This window comes from Ranitomeya variabilis, chromosome 8 (assembly GCF_051348905.1).
Source record: "Ranitomeya variabilis isolate aRanVar5 chromosome 8, aRanVar5.hap1, whole genome shotgun sequence".
NCBI classification, from domain to species: Eukaryota; Metazoa; Chordata; class Amphibia; order Anura; family Dendrobatidae; genus Ranitomeya; species Ranitomeya variabilis.
Genome location: NC_135239.1, coordinates 204,465,306 through 204,486,149, shown reverse-complemented (window position 1 = coordinate 204,486,149; position 20,844 = coordinate 204,465,306). Strand labels below are relative to the sequence as shown.

The 20,844-nt window shown below is 47.9% G+C and overlaps 1 protein-coding gene across 1 annotated transcript; it reads right to left on the bottom strand.

The window, feature by feature from the left end:
• Window positions 1-2,405: 2,405 nt before the first annotated feature.
• Window positions 2,406-20,844, bottom strand: LOC143787551 (uncharacterized). Its single transcript, XM_077276398.1, has 4 exons — window positions 20,578-20,844; window positions 14,752-14,876; window positions 7,782-7,896; window positions 2,406-3,354 (listed from the first exon to the last, which is right to left on the bottom strand). The coding sequence occupies exons 2-4, from the start codon at window positions 14,803-14,805 to the stop codon at window positions 2,768-2,770; spliced, it is 756 nt and encodes a 251-aa protein (XP_077132513.1). The 5' UTR covers window positions 14,806-14,876; window positions 20,578-20,844; the 3' UTR covers window positions 2,406-2,767.

The window sequence follows — 20,844 nt, the reverse complement described above, 5'->3', positions numbered from 1 at the left end:
ACATCCCCTTTAAGGTCACAGGTCTCAATGTATATCACCACTTAGGCTATAGTCATACATAGATTTTTGTGGAGCACTTGGAACGGATCAGTTCCAAAATCCTTTTCAAGAACACCTCCAGAGAACTTCTTAGTCATTTCTACTTTGCTGCTCATACAAGGAGATGTTTTTTTAAGCATTTGCTCCCCGCTTCATGTTAGAATGCCTGGTGGAAAAATAAAAAGTACATGTCATGTCTCTGAAGGGGCTCCTGATGGAACCCAAAACATTTCCAAATAGCTTCAGGAAAAGAAAAAAATCCCCCAAAATCTCTTAAAGAGAGAAGCGTTTCCTGAAGACCGGCTCAAAAACCTCAGTGTGAATATAGCCTTATAGTACTGTGACATCTTAGGGTGTGTGTCCACGGTCAGTAAACGCTGCTTGTTTGACGCTGCAGCGTCAAACACGCAGCGTCCAGATGTTCCAGCATAGTGGAGGGGATTTTTTGAAATCCCGTGTCCACTATGCGGGGAAACCCGCACGCGGCGACCCTGTGACTCCGGACTTGCTGCGCGTCTTTTCAGATCGCAGCATGTCCGTGCTACCTGCGTCGCCGCTGCGTCGCCGCAAGTAATATCACAGGGCCCTATGGCGAGGGGTGCGATGATCCCGGATGTGTACAGTACACATCCGGCATCCTCGCGTCCCAGAAATGGGGCGGGGCTTAGCGCCGAGCGGCTTCGCCATCCTGACCGTGGACACGCACCCTAAAATGGTCTAGGGCCCCCCTAGGTCACCATGACTAGTGCCATCTCCAGCGTCTGCACCCCTCATAGCTCCATAGTCATTTCATTGACCAGTCATTAAATAAAAACAGACGTCAGGGGGTCCCCACAGCAAAAAAATGAGCTCTCTTTAGGAGGTAGTTAAAATTACTGCACCCCCCCGTACCACCTGGGAAAAAAAGTCTTGGATTTAATTTGTTCCCCTTTGCAGGACCTATAAAGGAAGGGTTCTCTACAGGTTCTGACTATTCAGAAAAAGAAGCTGACAACCTCTGGTGGCCCCCAGTCTCCAGGGGCCACTTAGCTGCAGCCCTCTATGGTACATCGTAAAGGCCCTTTTACACAGGCCCATTCATAAGAATGCTTGCTCCATGTTACCCGTGTAAACATGCAGTCGATCACACAATAAACGATCAATGTGATAAACATTCGCATTAGGTTGTCCAACATTTATCTCTTGTGACTATTTGGGTCGGGAAATTGATATAAGATCTGATTACTTGGTGATTAAAAGGGATCACACTGTGGTCGAGGTATGAAACCTGTCTTTGTTGCCCATAACAACCAATCACAGAGCATCTTGCATTTCACCAGAGCTTCACCAGAAATGAAAGCTGAGTTCTGATTGGTTGCTATGGGCAACATAGACAGTTTTGATAAATGAGGCCTAGTGGCTCCAAAATCTATAGTATATTATCCAACATGTCACACATGGCCTGTACCTACAAGATGGAGGCTCTGTCAGACAGTTTTTTCAGGCATTCAAAGATCATGGACCTGAATCATTATTGTATTTTTTGCACCTTTTGAGTTTTGGGTGTGTTTCTGCCTGTTTTTCTTTTGCGCTTTATTCTGCCTTTAAACTCTATTTTATGGGTCCACCTGTTTGTCTTTTTTATGCTTGCCATTGTGGTCGCAGTTTAAGGTTTCCAATTGTGACTTTTACAAAAAGTGGAGTGATTTTATTTTATTATTCCGTCCCCCCCTAAAAACTGTGTTAAAATAACCCCCCCAAAAAATGATTTTTTTTCTTGTCCTGCAAAGCAACACAAGGGGTTAAACAGTCAATGCTTTCCATTAAAGCCCAGAGCCTTTTCTTTTTATGATACGCCACTTAGACGATTATTGACATTGGTGTTAAGGGTGGTACTGTGCGTCACACGTGGGCGGAAGGACCAACAATATAATTTTAATAACTCAATGTACGATTTTCCCATTTTAACCCCAATCAACTAAAAAAAAACCAACCTAAAATGCAAAAATAATTGAAAAAAAAAGAAAAGAAAAGTAGATGCCATGAGCAGTGTGGCGGCCAAACTTTGCCAGAAGCTTCCGGTTTCCTTCCAGAAAGAAATAAATGATTGAAAAATAAATAATTTTTTTTATTAATAATTCTTAAAATAATTTTTATTAATTAATACATCCGATTTTACATTGGTCCATTAGTATGCTAATTAAGGCCTGATTTGCACTGCGAGTATCTGTCAACATGAAAGCACTGTCAGAAATCTTTGTAACAATAATTTTGGTACTTTACACCTGTAAAAGCTCAAGAGCGAATACAGCTGGTAATCAGGGGCTAAAATGCGACTTAATTGAACCTGAGAAACCTAAAACTTACAGAGTCTGAGCGGTCTAATGTTTTGTTTTTTTAACATGGCTGCCTGTTTCTGGAAACAGCGCCGCACCTGTCCTGTGGTTGTATCTGGTATTGCAGCTAGTCTCCATTGAAGTGAATGGAGTTGAGATGCAGCACTAAACACAACTTGTGGTCAAGTACTGCCATAAAAGGCACTTTTGCACCCCATTGCAATGCATGTGAGTCAAGAGGGTTGAACCCATTGAAAAGTAAAAGTAACATAGGTATAAACCAAAAATTCTTTAACAAAATTCTTTCCCCCGAAAAAATAATCAAAATTGATATGAAATTCATCTGTATGCTGCACATTGGTAAATATACAATCTATGGCAAGTCTTTCGGGGGTAAAAAAAAAAAAGGAGGATTATGGTGGCCAAACTCTGTTAAAAGCTCCTGGTTTCCTTTCAAAAGACTGTGGTAAGTTGGACCCTTCTTTTGAGTGGTTTTGGTTTATCTCATTGTTTTTTACTGTTGTGTTTTGGTCCAAACCATGAAGTTCTTTAGGGGTGTTTGTGCTGCTTTGATTCATTTTTAGCAAACCCAACTTTTGCAAAGCCTCTTGTCTAGTAGACATCTGGTTAGAAGTCGCCTGGGGCAGCTCTTTGGAATCTGAAGAAAGTTCTGTTTCCTTGGAAGTATCTTCGACAGAAGGATTGGCTTGTTGATGGATAAATCGAGCTCTAAGCTCCTGGACATTGACCCCCGACCTCATTATGGTGTCAAATTTTCTCAGGTGGCTTGGATGAGAGCTGGTGGTCTTCTGTCCTGTGTCTGGAGTAACAGTGATGGATAATCCTGGGCCGTCTTCGGAGAAAGATTTAATAATCTTCATCTTGGATGGCGTTGGCTCGTGCTCCGATTTGTTAGACTGATTTACGCTTTCGGTCAAACCTTTCCGGGTGCTGTCAAGATCAGGAAGTCCAGAGGAGTTCCTCAAATGTTCATTGGAATCTGGAGAGAAATAAAGAGCAGTAATTAGATGTTACGTTATGATCAGATTTTCAAGACCGAGGTCAGGTATTAAGTGACTTAATCATGGATCCACCATTTACCAATTTAGATGGTCGAAGTGGGATCAACCTGGCAGAAGGCTTCTTTGATGTATGTGTATCAACTTTATCATGGATGCACCATTGACAAATTTAGTTGGTCAAAGAGTTATCAACCTGGCCAAAGGCTTCTGTGTTGGATGGATGTGAACCCCAAGAAAATTTGGAGTCTGTGGGAGACCAGAAGATGACCTCAGGCATAGATCTATAAGGCCACTACCAGCAGACCCAATGAAATCCAGTGTGTAGTTTGTATGACTAAGGTTGCGTCCAGTTCAATCCTCCATAGTAGCCGGACCAGGGCAGTCTTTATTTCTGAAGCCAGCATCCTTAGCGCCTTTCATACTTTCTAGCCTCAAAATTACATTGTAGAGCGACACACATCAAGATGACCCGTAAAGATTAGTGCTTGAGCACCATGTGTTGCTATGATGTTGTGGGACCTAGGACGCACATGAGGCGCTGAGGACCCCACCCTGAGGATGCCGGCCGTGGAAATGAAGATTGCCCGGACTGGTTGCCGGATCAGGGCAATGCGTAAATCCTTTTATTCTACTCTGCCAATCCCATCTCATTGGATAGGCTATCAGAATATGATTGTGTAGTTGGACCTCTGGGATCTCTATTGATTGCCATGAATTAAGGGGTGACAGCGTTGATGGATTCGGTGGACCATCATTATTTTTCCCTCTGCAGCAAAACTCCTGGCCATCCAGTTGTGCAGGGAAAACAAGCCAGCCCCTGGAACTGGAAGCATTTGTCTAGTCTTCCACAGGGGGAATTGAGGACTCTTCCATGACCGCATACACCTCACTATACCAATGAACACTTACATTATACATTTCCATACTGTACACCCAATAAGGCCCCTGTACAAGCTATAGCTCTGCTCCCATCATTTCGTATTGGATGATCTTTCACCTCCATTTTAGACACCTTTCATACTTGTTCTATTTTTAGGGAGTCATCCGGTTGAGGGTGAGGACACTCTGTCAACACTCGCGGTCATTATAGCACATATATAGCACTTAAACACTGCTTTAAAAGCTTTTATCACTGTTTACATGCTGATATTGACGTGGGAAGGGTGTTTGTATGATGATTACAGCTCTGGATTGTGTATTAACCCACAAGAGGAACTCCGGCGGGACGCTGCAGGGTGGAAATAACCCAGTCTTACTCTTAAAGGGGCTTTCAGGAATGTAATATTAATAGCTTATACCTAGGACAGACCAGCGATACATAAATGTTGGAGCCTGTTTTCATGCAAATTCTCTTTGGAGGTTCCATTTGGGTAAAGTGGCCACTTCTTCCACAAAAAATACTGGCGAGCTTTATTGTATATTTACACATCCCAGTTTTAGGTTTTATTTTTCTTTTTGGTTAAATAATGGCAAAAAATTGTCCTAATTTGGCCAAAACAGTCCCATAATTTAGATGACAAAAGTATTGGGGCTTATCAAAACCACTCCTAAAGTGTCCGTTTGGGGACCGTCATGCGTTTTCCCTGCATGGTAAATTTTTAACAATTTTTTTTAACAACTTACATAGGGTGTAAATATGCTCGAACATAAAAAATATTGTAGGTGCGGTTTTAGGTTGGGCATGTGATCTGCCCCTTCCTCTGAGCTCTGCACCCTGACCCTTTGTTGTCTTAGGCCTCATTTAGACAGCCATTTTGCTTATGTATACGAAAAATAGACCATTTATTTTGAGCTCTTGATCAGAGTATGATCCAAGTGTCATCAGTATTTCTTCGAGTGCAGTCTGATTTTGGTGCACTGAACGCGGACTGATCACAGACCCCTGAGCAGTTACCCAGCGACAAATAAAAATGTATGAAAAAATCTGATTGCAATACACACTGGACAGGAAATGCAGTTACACAACAATGTACCTGGACAAAAACTCATCCAAAACAACATAACATTTTTTTTTCATGATAATAATCTGTCATGAAATACTCACAAAAACACCCCCCCAAAAAATCAAACTTCAGGTTCCTGCAGCGGTTACTTCTGTAATGTGCAGTACCGCTCTTTACAACTAGAGGCAGCAAACCCCTTTCATAAGCAGCTGCCTATAGAATATGAGCAATTGATCATTTCTAATATTTATTATTTCTGGACTTGGATCCATCACGGTTTTTCATCTTTTACACACCACGTCGCCCCCTTGTATTTGGCCGGGGCAGAGGAGGGGTGTATGTGCCGCTCATTATGCATCTGCAACTTAAATAGAAAAGATAAAAACACAAAAGCAACGCGCATATTGGGATAATTAGCCTCTGCCCTAAAAATATTCCACAGGAGCATTCACATTGTCAAATAATACCGTAACATCTGCCGCCTGGAGATCAGCGGCTCAGGTTACACCAAGAAATAACCCGAGCGACTGCTCGGAAAAGAAATACTGAGAAGGCGAGGATAATGCTGACCTGGGCAATGGGGGCAGTCCTAGACCGGACCCTCAATTATCAGACCCTTTGTCAGGTCTGGGGGTGTAATAATTTAGGGGTCTAAACTGTGGTCCGAAAATGCAGGTGTTTGGGGCCTGATTAAGTAGAGGTAAGGTATTTTGCTTGATAATGTAAAGGTTGGGGTCTAATATGTTAGGGGTCAGGGATCCGATAATCTACAGGTCTGCTCTGGGGTTTGATAATTTAGTTGTTTTGGGTCTGGAGGTCTGTGATCTGATAATTTAGAGGTCTGGTCTGGGGTCTGATAATTAAAGATCTAATCTGGGGTCTGATAATGTTGTGGTCAGGCAGCCAATAATTTAGGGGTCTGGTTTGAGATCTGATAATTTAGGGGTTTGGTGTCTGATAATTTAGGGGTCTGGTCTGAATTTAGGGGTCTGGTTTGAGATCTGATAATTTAGGGGTTTGGTGTCTGATAATTTAGGGGTCTGGTTTGAGATGTGATTAGGGGTCTGGTCTGATAATTTAGGGGTTTGGTCTGATAATTTATGGGTCTGGTCTGATAATTTAGGGGTCTAGAGTCTGATAATTTAAGGGTCCGGTGTCTGATAATTTAGGGGTCCGGTGCCTGATAATTTAGGGGTCCGATGCCTGATAATTTAGGGGTCTGGTGTCTGATAATTTAGGGGTCTGTGGTCTGATAGTTATGGGGTCCGGTTTGGTGTCTGATAATTTAGGGGTCTATGGTCTGATAGTTATGGGGTCTGATAATTGGGGGTCTGGTCTTTGAGGGTTCTGGTTCAGGGTCCTGAATTATTAATGACTGATGAATAATACCATATCCGCACGGTTTGCCCCTGAACCTGTAGCCCAGGATTAGCCAATCAGCAGGCGATTGTATCCTTCCATAGCTTTCACATAGAGCCGGTAACTGCTCGTGTCCTGGGTGCGGTTGTATTCAGACGTTCGCTATGAGGCCCAACAATCCAGTTAGAAAGACTACAGTTGCCCAAATCACGTCCCCTCCACCCTCCCAGCATTATCGCGCTCTCCATCTCTGCAAGATAAGATAAAAGAGGTACCTTCACACTAAACGATATCGCTAGCGATCCGTGACGTTGCAGCGTCCTGGCTAGCGATATCGTTGTGTTTGACAGGCAGCAGCGATCAGGATCCTGCTGTGATATCGCTGGTCGTTGAACAAAGTTCAGAACTTTATTTGGTCGTCCGATCGCCGTGTATCGTTGTGTTTGACAGCAAAAGCAACGATACCAGCGATGTTTTACACTGGTAACCAGGGTAAACATCGGGTTACTAAGCGCAGGGCCGCGTTTAGTAACCCGATGTTTACCCTGGTTACCAGTGTAAAATGTAAAAAAAACAAACAGTACATACTCACCTTCGCGTCCCCCGGCGTCCGCTTCCCACACTGACTGAGCGCCGTAAAGTGAAAGTGAATGCACAGCACAGCGGTGACGTCACCGCTCTGCTGTTAGGGCCGGCGCTCAGTCAGTGCAGGAAGCGGACGCCGGGGGACGCGAATGTAAGTATGTACTGTTTGTTTTTTTTACATTTTACGCTGGTAACCAGGGTAAACATCGGGTTACTAAGCGCGGCCCTGCGCTTAGTAACCCGATGTTTACCCTGGTTACCCGGGGACCTCGGCATCGTTGGTCGCTGGAGAGCGGTCTGTGTGACAGCTCTCCAGCAACCAAACAGCGACGCTGCAGCGATCGGCATCGTTGTCGCTATCGCTGCAGCGTCGCTTAATGTGAAGGTACCTTAACAGTATCCGGGAAGGAAGAATGCGGTCTGCTGAGACTGGCGGTTATTAATGATTTTACACCCGTCAATCACCTGATTCCTGAATCTCCCACGTTCATCGTCCGCTCAGTTTCTGTTATTATTACCTGGGCCGTTGTTTGCGTTTTCGTCCTCATCCTGGTCTAAGGAATCAATGGTCGCCAGTAAATACTGCAGACACTCCTTCTCTTCATCAGTGAGCCGACTGAAGTAATCTTCACCCTAAAAAGATAAGAACATGACAGAACTAAACTGCTCCCATGTTGTAGTAAGGTCTCTTTGTCACTTTCTATGGGTGTAGAGTGTGCGATGTTAGAGCTGGGCCAATCAGAATTCTCCCTTTTCTCGCTCACAGCATGTAGAGCACTGGAGCTGCATCCTCCTCCTCCCTCTCAAAGCATGTAGAGCACTGCAGCTGCATCCTCCTCCTCCCTCTCAAAGCACGTAGATAACTGCAGCTGCATCTTCCTCCTCCCTCTCAAAGCATGTAGAGCACTGCAGCTGCATCCTCCTCCTCCCCCTCAAAGCATGTAGAGCACTGCAGCTGCATCCTCCTCCCCCTCAAAGCATGTAGAGCACTGCAGCTGCATCCTCCTCCTCCCTCTCAAAGCATGTAGAGCACTGCAGCTGCATCCTCCTCCTCCCCCTCACAGCATATAGAGCACTGCTGCTGCATCCTCCTCCTCCCTCTCAAAGCATGTAGAGCACTGCAGCTGCATCCTCCTCCTCCCCCTCAAATCATGTAGAGTACTGCAGCTGCATTCTCCTCCTCCCGCTCACCACATATAGAGCACTGGAGCTGCATCCTCCTCCTCACCCTCACAGCATATAGAGCACTGCAGCTGCATCCTCCTCCTACCTCTCAAAGCATGTAGAGCACTGCAGCTGCATCCTCCTCCTCCCCCTCAAAGCATGTAGAGCACTGGAGCTGCATCCTCCTCCTCCCCCTCACAGCATATAGAGCACTGCAGCTGCATCCTCCTCCTCCTTCTCAAAGCATGTAGAGCACTGCAGCTGCATCCTCTTCCTCCCCCTCAAATCATGTAGAGTACTGCAGCTGCATTCTCCTCCTCCCGCTCACAGCATATAGAGCATTGCAGCTGCATCCTCCTCTTCCCGCTCACCGCATATAGAGCACTGCAGCTGCATCCTCCTCCCTCTCAAAGCATGTAGAGCACTGCAACTGCATCCTCCTCCTCTCTCTCAAAGCATGTAGAGCACTGCAGCTGCATCCTCCTCCTCCCCCTTAAAGCATGTAGAGCACTGCAGCTGCATCCTCCTCCCCTCACAGCAGGTAGAGCACTGCAGCTGCATCCTCCTCCTCCCTCTCAAAGCATGTAGAGCACTGCAGCTGCATCCTCCTCCTCCCTCTCAAAGCACGTAGATAACTGCAGCTGCATCTTCCTCCTCCCTCTCAAAGCATGTAGAGCACTGCAACTGCATCCTCCTCCTCCCCCTCAAAGCATGTAGAGCACTGCAGCTGCATCCTCCTCCCCCTCAAAGCATGTAGAGCACTGCAGCTGCATCCTCCTCCTCCCTCTCAAAGCATGTAGAGCACTGCAGCTGCATCCTCCTCCCCCTCACAGCATATAGAGCACTGCAGCTGCATCCTCCTCCTCCCTCTCAAAGCATGTAGAGCACTGCAGCTGCATCCTCCTCCTCCCCCTCAACTCATGTAGAGTACTGCAGCTGCATTCTCCTCTTCCTGCTCACCACATATAGAGCACTGGAGCTGCATCCTCCTCCTCTCTCTCAAAGCATGTGGAGCACTGCAGCTGCATCCTCCTCCTCCCACTCAAAGCATGTAGAGCACTGGAGCTGCATCCTCCTCCTCCCCCTCACAGCATATAGAGCACTGCAGCTGCATCTTCCTCCTCCTTCTCAAAGCATGTAGAGCACTGCAGCTGCATCCTCCTCCTCCCCCTTAAATAATGTAGAGTACTGCAGCTGCATTCTCCTCCTCCCGCTCACCACATATAGAGCACTGCAGCTGCATCCTCCTCCCTCTCAAAGCATGTAGAGCACTGCAGCTGCATCCTCCTTGTCCCCCTCAAAGCATGTAGAGCACTGCAGCTGCAACCTCCTCCTCCCTCTCAAAGCATGTAGAGCACTGCAGCTGCATCCTCCTCCTCCCGCTCACAGCAGGTAGAGCACTGCAGCTGCATCCTCCTCCCTCTCAAAGCATGTAGAGCACTGGAGCTGCATCCTCCTCCTCCAAGCATGTAGAGTATTGCAACTGCACCCCCCTCCTCCCTCTAAAAGCATGTAGAGCACTGCAGCTGCATCCTCCTCCTCCCTCTCAAAGCATGTAGAGCACTGCAGCTGCATCCTCCTCCTCCCCCTCACAGCATATAGAGCACTGCAGCTGCATCCTCCTCCTCCCTCTCAAAGCATGTAGAGCACTGCAGCTGCATCCTCCTCCTCAAATCATGTAGAGTACTGCAGCTGCATTCTCCTCCTCCCACTCACCACATATAGAGCACTGGAGCTGCATCCTCCTCCTCCCCCTCAAAGCATGTAGAGCACTGGAGCTGCATCCTCCTCCTCCCCCTCACAACATATAGAGCACTGCAGCTGCATCCTCTTCCTCCTTCTCAAAGCATGTAGAGCACTGCAGCTGCATCCTCCTCCTCCGCATCAAATCATGTAGAGTACTGCAGCTGCATTCTCCTCCTCCCGCTCACAGCATATAGAGCATTGCAGCTGCATCCTCCTCTTCCCGCTCACCGCATATAGAGCACTGCAGCTGCATCCTCCTCCCTCTGAAAGCATGTAGAGCACTGCAACTGCATCCTCCTCCTTTCTCTCAAAGCATGTAGAGCACTGCAGCTGCATCCTCCTCCCCCTCAAAGCATGTAGAGCACTGCAGCTGCAACCTCCTCCCTCTCAAAGCATGTAGAGCACTGCAGCTGCATCCTCCTCCTCCCGCTCACAGCAGGTAGAGCACTGCAGCTGCATCCTCCTCCTCCCTCTCAAAGCATGTAGAGCACTGCAGCTGCATCCTCCTCCTCCCTCTCAAAGCACGTAGATAACTGCAGCTGCATCTTCCTCCTCCCTCTCAAAGCATGTAGAGCACTGCAGCTGCATCCTCTTCCTCCCCCTCAAAGCATGTAGAGCACTGCAGCTGCATCCTCCTCCCCCTCAAAGCATGTAGAGCACTGCAGCTGCATCCTCCTCTTCCCTCTCAAAGCATGTAGAGCACTGCAGCTGCATCCTCCTCCTCCCCCTCACAGCATATAGAGCACTGCAGCTGCATCCTCCTCCTCCTTCTCAAAGCATGTAGAGCACTGCAGCTGCATCCTCCTCCTCCCCCTCAACTCATGTAGAGTACTGCAGCTGCATTCTCCTCTTCCTGCTCACCACATATAGAGCACTGGAGCTGCATCCTCCTCCTCTCTCTCAAAGCATGTGGAGCACTGCAGCTGCATCCTCCTCCTCCCCCTCAAAGCATATAGAGCACTGCAGCTGCATCCTCTTCCTCCTTCTCAAAGCATGTAGAGCACTGCAGCTGCATCCTCCTCCTCCGCCTCAAATCATGTAGAGCACTGCAGCTGCATCCTCTTCCTCCTTCTCAAAGCATGTGGAGCACTGGAGCTGCATCCTCCTCCTCCCCCTCACAACATATAGAGCACTGCAGCTGCATCCTCTTCCTCCTTCTCAAAGCATGTAGAGCACTGCAGCTGCATCCTCCTCCTCCGCCTCAAATCATGTAGAGTACTGCAGCTGCATTCTCCTCCTCCCGCTCACAGCATATAGAGCATTGCAGCTGCATCCTCCTCTTCCCGCTCACCGCATATAGAGCACTGCAGCTGCATCCTCCTCCCTCTGAAAGCATGTAGAGCACTGCAACTGCATCCTCCTCCTTTCTCTCAAAGCATGTAGAGCACTGCAGCTGCATCCTCCTCCCCCTCAAAGCATGTAGAGCACTGCAGCTGCAACCTCCTCCCTCTCAAAGCATGTAGAGCACTGCAGCTGCATCCTCCTCCTCCCGCTTACAGCAGGTAGAGCACTGCAGCTGCATCCTCCTCCTCCCTCTCAAAGCACGTAGATAACTGCAGCTGCATCTTCCTCCTCCCTCTCAAAGCATGTAGAGCACTGCAGCTGCATCCTCTTCCTCCCCCTCAAAGCATGTAGAGCACTGCAGCTGCATCCTCCTCCCCCTCAAAGCATGTAGAGCACTGCAGCTGCATCCTCCTCCTCCCACTCAAAGCATGTAGAGCACTGCAGCTGCATCCTCCTCCTCCCCCTCACAGCATATAGAGCACTGCAGCTGCATCCTCCTCCTCCCTCTCAAAGCATGTAGAGCACTGCAGCTGCATCCTCCTCCTCCCCCTCAACTCATGTAGAGTACTGCAGCTGCATTCTCCTCTTCCTGCTCACCACATATAGAGCACTGGAGCTGCATCCTCCTCCTCTCTCTCAAAGCATGTGGAGCACTGCAGCTGCATCCTCCTCCTCCCCCTCAAAGCATGTAGAGCACTGCAGCTGCATCCTCCTCCTCCTTCTCAAAGCATGTAGAGCACTGCAGCTGCATCCTCCTCCTCCCACTCAAATCATGTAGAGTACTGCAGCTGCATTCTCCTCCTCCCGCTCACAGCATATACAGCATTGCAGCTGCATCCTCCTCTTCCCGCTCACCACATATAGAGCACTGCAGCTGCATCCTCCTCTCTCTCAAAGCATGTAGAGCACTGCAGCTGCATACTCCTTGTCCCCCTCAAAGCATGTAGAGCACTGCAGCTGCAACCTCCTCCTCTCTCTCAAAGCATGTAGAGCACTGCAGCTGCATCCTCCCGCTCACAGCAGGTAGAGCACTGCAGCTGCATCCTCCTCCTCCCTCTCAAAGCATGTAGAGCACTGGAGCTGCATACTCCTCCTCCCTCTCAAAGTATGTAGAGTACTGCAGCTGCATCCTCCTCCTCCCCCTCAAATCATGTAGAGTACTGCAGCTGCATCCTCCACCACCCCCTCAAAGCATGTAGGGCACTGGAGTTGCATCCTCCTCCTCCCTCTAACAGCAGGTAGAGCGCTGCAGTTGAATTCCCCTCCTCCCTCTCACATCATATAGAATGAGATTGAGCTTTTGTATCTCTTTGTGTCCTCACAACTTCCTCTGTACACAAACCTCTATATCCTTTGTCTAAAACAGTTCTTTATTTATAGAGTCATGTAAATAAAGGATTCAAATTTCTGTCCACACTGAAGAGGTCGGTGAAAAGAAATTCTGTGGCTGATGAGCTAATCCCATGTACGAACACTGTACAGGTGAACCTGATGGAAAAGTCTGAAGCCCAAAAGCGTGATGCATATAGTTTATTCATTGACCTCACTGATGACACAGTATGCAGGCAGCTCCCCCCTAGTGGTGGCTGCAGATAGAATCTTATCATGTATCTCTGTATACAGGGAGCTCCCCCTAGTGGTGACTACAGACAGAATCTTACCATATATCTCTGTATACAGGGAGCTCCCCCTAGTGGTGGCTGCAGACAGGATCTTATCATGTATCTCTGTATACAAGGAGCTCCCCCCTAGTGGTGGCTGCAGATAGAATCTTATCATGTATCTCTGTATACAGGGAGCTCCCCCTAGTGGTGACTACAGACAGAATCTTACCATATATCTCTGTATACAGGGAGCTCCCCCTAGTGGTGGCTGCAGACAGGATCTTATCATGTATCTCTGTATACAGGGAGCTCCCCCTAGTGGTGGCCGCAGACAGGATCTTATCATGTATCTCTGTATACAGGGAGCTCCCCCTAGTGGTGACTACAGACAGAATCTTATCATATATCTCTGTATACAGGGAGCTCCCCCTAGTGGTGACTACAGACAGAATCTTATCATGTATCTCTGTATACAGGGAGCTCCCTCTAGTGGTGGCTGCAGACAGGATCTTATCATGTATCTCTGTATACAGGGTGCTCCCCCTAGTGGTGGCTGCAGACAGAATCTTATCATGTACCTCTGTATACAGGGAGCTCCCCCTAGTGGTGGCTGCAGACAGGATCTTATCATGTATCTCTGAATACAGGGAGCTCCCCCTAGTGGTGGCTGCAGACAGAATCTTATCATGTATCTCTGTATACAGGGCGCTCCCCCTAGTGGTGACTGCAGACAGAATCTTATCATGTATCTCTGTATACAGGGAGCTCCCCCTAGTGGTGGCTGCAGACAGGATCTTATCATGTATCTCTGTATACAGGGAGCTCCCCCTAGTGGTGGCTGCAGACAGAATCTTATCATGTACTTCTGTATACAGGGAGCTCCCCCTAGTGGTGACTGCAGATGGGATCTTATGTACCTCTGTATACAGGGAACTACCCCTAGTGGTGGCTGCAGACAAGATCTTATCATGTATCTCTGTATACAGGGAGCTCCCCCTAGTGGTGGCAGCAGACAGGATCTTATCATGTATCTCTGTATACAGGGAGCTCCCCCTAGTGGTGGCTGCAGACAAGATCTTATCATGTATCTCTATATAGAGAGAGCTCCCCCTAGTGGTAGCTGCTGACAGACAGAATGCTGTCATTTAGGAGTGTTCCAATCTCATAAATGGTGGTACACTGCTTGGATCTGTGATCACATTATGATTGGTCGGGTCTGACTTCCTGGGAATCGAGGAGAAGCAATGATGCTGTAGCGCTGCACCCCTTTGCTTCTTGCTTTCCTGCACATCAGCCCCCGCCACCCAGCTATGCAAGGGACTGTACAGGGAGTCCATTCACTTCACAGTCTTGTGCTATGGGCACTTCTAGTAAAGCACCATTGGGTTGGAGCATGCGGCACCGCTCAAGATGACCAAAACGCTGGTAGAACCCCAACATACTCCAGTATAAGTCAATATTTTACCCCAGGTCATGGATGCCAATGTGAGCAAAGCCTGGGACAGTTTTGATCTATGATGTTTGCTTGCTGTCAGTGAATAGAAACATTCTTGTCTACATCCTCAGCCTAAAAACTTGTCTTGATGCATTGATGGAGTCCTGCCCATGATTGTATAAAACATTTGGACTTGAACGAACCCCAATCCTCTCTAGATTACTCTCATCATCTCGTCCCAGGTCTCCATCTTACCTCCAGATTACGCTCATCGTCCAAAGCTTCCGTCTTCTCATGAGGAGCTTCCATCTTACTGGGATCCGTAGTGACCTTATGGGTGAGAACGCCCTGTGTCGTCCTCTACGATCTGCCAGGGACACCTGCAGATAAGACAAAGCAGACACGCGACACACCTGGGGTTTATACCTGCGCTATGTGGCAGTGTTTTGTGTGATAATAGTGGCGGTGTTTACATGGCGGCTCACGTACTGCACTGTACACACACGATGCTGCAACCTTGTCAGGTCCTCTGCGAGCGCTACATATTGTCTGGTTCATTCTTGCTGCAGCTTCGGCAGTGAACACAGGACTACGAAGCGCTCATAGACAATGCACCATTGTGATGGTAATATTTCCATAATGCGGTGAGTGTAAAATTACCGTTCTCCTATGAAGCCCAGGCACAGGTGTGCAAACATGGCAGACACCACCCGCCATAACCAAACCATCCAAAGCCCATATCCAGCCTCCTGAATGTCACAATGGACGTGGGCATCTAATGGCAGCAGCTAGGCTCAGGTGCCAGCTGTATAGCACAGAAGGCAGCAGTGCTGCATAGAGCAGGCTCAGCCCCTGAGCCGACTGGTCCCCCCTGCACATTGGGCCCTGGCACTTGCCCGGGTTCACAGGTCCAGGGCATATATTGATATACAGCATGTACAGCTGGTATAAGACTCTGTTCACACTGGCATTAGTCATAGGTTCCTTCTGATAGAATATGTTGCAAATTCATCTATCATGGATCCTATCGTTTCTTGAGACCAAAAGTAGCGGAGAGAACAAATCTGAGCCGTCTGCACTGAAGAAAGTTTTTAAACTTTTTCTGTTTTTACTTTTCATCTTTTATGATCTAGAACTGAGATAAGAAAAATCTAGCTGCTTTTTCCCCCCCAACACAGCACCAGTTTGCAGAAGTTATTACAGCTCGGCTCCATCCACATCAGTAGTGTGCAATACCAAACACAACCTGTGGACAGGTGTGGCGCTGTTTCTGGCAGAAAGCAGCCATGTTTTTGCCTTATTCTGGACGGCCCCTTTAACTGCGCTTTACTCTGTATTGTCGGATGGGCACTTGGAGAGGAGTTCTGCACCAACTTGGTCTGCAATAACACAAAGAGCGCAGTGTTCTCGCTGACGGAGGATATCGCAGGAGTGGGCAACAGGTGATTTCTCCACGGCAGCTTTACAGGACGTTATTTCCCAGGATCCGAACAACAATCCTCTTGAGATTGGTGAAACCACTGTGCAGGGTCACAAAAACCCTTAAAGGGGTTGTCCCACCTTATTCGGCTTCCCTGGTTCACCGCCCGCTGCTGCAGCATGGCTACCAGCGCCTAGGACAGGGCAAATATTGTGTCTTCTGCTCCCTGCACACAGAGCCGGCCAGCACAGCGATGTCATGGTGCCGCCAGTGACATCTTGTAGTCCAAAGACTTATAGTAGCCTGTGGCCATCGGGACGAAGAGCGGCGGGGCAGCCTGTGCCCCCAGGAACCATCTGTATCAGCGCAGTACTTTTTTTCTTTTGAGATTTTTCTCTCTTAATCATTTTGTACCAAAGGCAGTCGCATGCTCTGCCATTTTCGATCACTGGGCTCCAGTGATGACATGTGACCGCTGCTGGCAATCACTGGCCGCAGAGGTGACTTAAGCGGAGTAAACACCTCTACAAGTAGTGATTGGCTGCAGCGGTCACATGTTATGTTAACGTCATCACTGGGGCAGGACTGATGGGTGGTGACTAAATGGTGGCCCCCTGACCTCCTATAGAGTGCTCCCCACTCAGGGCTTAAAACATCCAAGCAAGCACCTGTGAATATGCCACACATGATCGGAGGACCCCTTTAAACAATTCTTGGTCCCAAATCCAGTCCCTATCTAGGACCATGACACAAAGGACACAGCCGCACAGAGATTCAGTTCATCGCCACGGCAAGATATCTGCTGGCCGTCAGTAAATGAAAACAATCCAGACCTAATCCATCCAAGAGAGCGAGAAATATATCCAGTGTGGACCGTCTGCTACAATGTATCCAGTGTGGACAGTCTGCTACAATGTATCCAGTGCGGACCGCCTGCTACAATGTATCCAGTGTGGACCGCCTGCTACAATGTATCCAGTGTGGTCAGTCTGCTACAATGTATCCAGTGTGGACAGTCTGCTACAATGTATCCAGTGTGGACAGTCTGCTACAATGTATCCAGTGTGGACAGTCTGCTACAATGTATCCAGTGTGGACCGCCTGCTACAATGTATCCAGTGTGGACAGTCTGCTACAATGTATCCAGTGCGGACCGCCTGCTACAATGTATCCAGTGTGGACCGCCTGCTACAATGTATCCAGTGTGGACAGTCTGCTACAATGTATCCAGTGTGGACAGTCTGCTACAATGTATCCAGTGTGGACAGTCTGCTACAATGTATCCAGTGTGGACCGCCTGCTACAATGTATCCAGTGTGGACCGCCTGCTACAATGTATCCAGTGTGGACAGTCTGCTACAATGTATCCAGTGTGGACCGCCTGCTACAATGTATCCAGTGTGGACAGTCTGCTACAATGTATCACCGCAGATAAAAAAAACCATTCGCTTCACAGAGGATATTCTTGGGTTGCGCAGGGTTAAATGCTCCCATTCACTGTCAACAAGCAGAGATCTTAATGACGTCACAACTTCAACACAAAGTTCAATAAAAAGTTACTAAACATTTTATTACGCAATGAAGTTTATACCTGGAGCAACTTTTACTATAAAACTGGAAACACCCGAAGAGCAAACAATGTACTGCCTCCATATTGTATAACCATAGATAAGGGGCGTATGGTGACCGTAGGGACTCACGCGACCACACCGTAGGGACTCACACGTCCGCACCGTAGAGACTCACACGTCCGCACCGTAGAGACTCACACGGCTGCACCGTAGGGACTCACACGTCTGCACCGTAAGGACTAGCACAGTCACACCGTAGGGACTCACACGTCCGCACCGTAGGGACTCACACGTCCGCACCGTAGGGACTCACACGTCCGCACCGTAGGGACTCACACGTCCGCACCGTAGGGACTCACACGTCCGCACCGTAGGGACTCACACGTCCGCACCGTAGGGACTCACACGGCCGCACCGTAGGGACTCACACGGCCGCACCGTAGGGACTCACACGGCCGCACCGTAGGGACTCACACATCCGCACCGTAGGGACTCACACATCCGCACCGTAGGGACTCACACGGCCGCACCATAAGGACTAGCACAGCCACACCGTAGGGGCTCACCCCTCCAAACCTTAGGGAGTCACCCATCCGCACCGTAGGTGCGGAAGGGTCCGCACTGTAGGGGCTCACCCCTCCACACCTTAGGGGGTCACCCATCCGCACCGTAGGTGCTCACACGTCCGCATTGTAGGGGCTCACCCCTCCACACCTTAGGGGGTCACCCATCCGCACCGTAGGGCCTCATACGTCCGCACCTTAGGGACTCACACATCTGCAACGTAGGGGCTCACCCCCCCACACCTTAGGGAATCACCCGTCTGCACCGTAGGGACTCACACGTCTGCACCGTAGGGACTCACACGTCCGCACCTTAGGGACTCACACGTCCGCAACGTAGAGACTCGCTCGCCCTCACCGTGGGTGCTCACACGGCCGCATTGTAGGGACTCACATATCCGCACCGTAGGGAGTGACACGGCCTCACTGTAGGGAGTCACATGTCCGCATCGTAGGGGCTCACAGCTCCGCACCGTAGGGACTCACACGGCCGCACTGTAGGGACTGGTTATAGGACACCTCTGTAGATTTTCTAGGAGCCGATGGGTTCACATCCCAGGGGGAGAAAAGAGCAAATATGAAGGTGAACAGCAGAGAGCAAAGTAAGCTATTTGTGACTGTGTGAAAGTGCAAACGCTGGTGCCGACAGGAGAGAAGTGAAGAACGAATCGTTATATGTAGCCACTAACGATGGATGGAAGAGCCGAGCACGAGGGACGCACACAGGTCACATCACATGCAGGGGGCGTACAGGAGCCCCCAATCTGCTGCAAAGACACAGTCAGAGTCAGAGATCTAAAAACCAATGCCCTATTCTTACAATACACCATCAACGTTAGATATTTATATACTGCCCAGGTTATACCGGCGTGCTACATATCACTGTATACAAGAAGATGTATAAATTATGCCAGCTGTACATATAGAATTATATGCAGGAGATGCTCAGGTTATACCAGCTGCACATATATAATTATATACAGGAGATACCCAGGTTATACCAGCTGTACATATATAATTATATACAGGAGATGCCCAGGTTATACCAGCTGTACATATATCATTATATACAGGAGATGCCCAGGTTATACCAGCTGTACATATAGAATTATATGCAGGAGATGCTCAGGTTATACCAGCTGCACATATATAATTATATACAGGAGATACCCAGGTTATACCAGCTGTACATATATAATTATATACAGGAGATGCCCAGGTTATACCAGCTGTACATATATCATTATATGCAGGAGATGCCCAGGTTATACCAGCTGTACATATATCATTAAATACAGGAGATGCCCAGGTTATACCAGCTGTACATATATAATTATATACAGGAGATGCTCAGGTTATACCAGCTGTACATATATAATTATATACAGGAGATGCCCAGGTTATACCAGCTGTACATATATAATTATATACAGGAGATGCCCAGGTTATACCAACTGTACATATATAATTATATACAGGAAATGCCCAGGTTATACCAGCTGTACGTATATAATTATATACAGGAGATGCCCAGGTTATACCAGCTGTACATATATAATTATATACAGGAGATGCCCAGGCTATACCAGCTGTACATATATAATTATATACAGGAGATGCCCAGGTTATACCAGCTGCACATATATAATTATATACAGGAGATGCCCAGGTTATACCAGCTGTACATATATAATTATATACAGGAGATGCCCAGGTTATACCAGCTGCACATATATAATTATATACAGGAGATGCCCAGGTTATACCAACTGTACATATATAATTATATACAGGAGATGCCCAGGTTATACCAGCTGTACATATATAATTATATACAGGAGATGCCCAGGTCATACCAGCTGTACATATATAATTATGTACAGGAGATGACCAGGTTATACCAGCTGTACATATATAATTATATACAGGAGATACCCAGGTTATACCAGCTGTACATGTATAATTATATACAGGAGATGCCCAGGTTATACCAGCTGTACATATATAATTATATACAGGAGATGCCCAGGTTATACCAGCTGTACATATATAATTATATACAGGAGATGCCCAGGTTATACCAGCTGTACATATATAATTATATACAGGAGATGCCCAGGTTATACCTGATGTACATATATAATTATATACAGGAGATGCCCAGGTTATACCAGCTGTACATATATAATTATATACAGGAGATGCCCAGGTCATACCAGCTGTACATATATAATTATATACAGGAGATGCCCAGGTTATACCAGCTGTACATATATAATTATATACAGGAGATGCCCAGGTTATACCGGCTGTACATATATAATTATATACAGGAGATGCCCAGGTTATACCGGCTGTACATATATAATTATATACAGGAGATGCTCAGGTTATACCAGCTGTACATATATAATTATATACAGGAGATGCCCAGGTTATACCAGTTGTACATATATAATTATATACAGGAGATGCCCAGGTTATACCTATGTCAGGAAGCACAGGACCCTTGGTGGCCGGTACCTACCGTCAGTATTAGTGACCCTGCCCTCCATACATCTCCAGCATTCGGCACTGTGCCAGTCTTCCCTGCACGTCTCCTTCTCCCTCAGCAGGAGCAGCGCTCCTCTGTTTCCAGCCCCCAGGGATGGACGTTCGCCACCGACGGACCCTTTTGTCTCAGGATCCAAGAAGAAAAACAACACAGCAACTGTATCTACAGTCAGGGGACGGGCCCGCCTGTTACTCCAGCGCAGCGATGTCGCCCTTCAGTCCGTCCAACCTGCCACTTTCC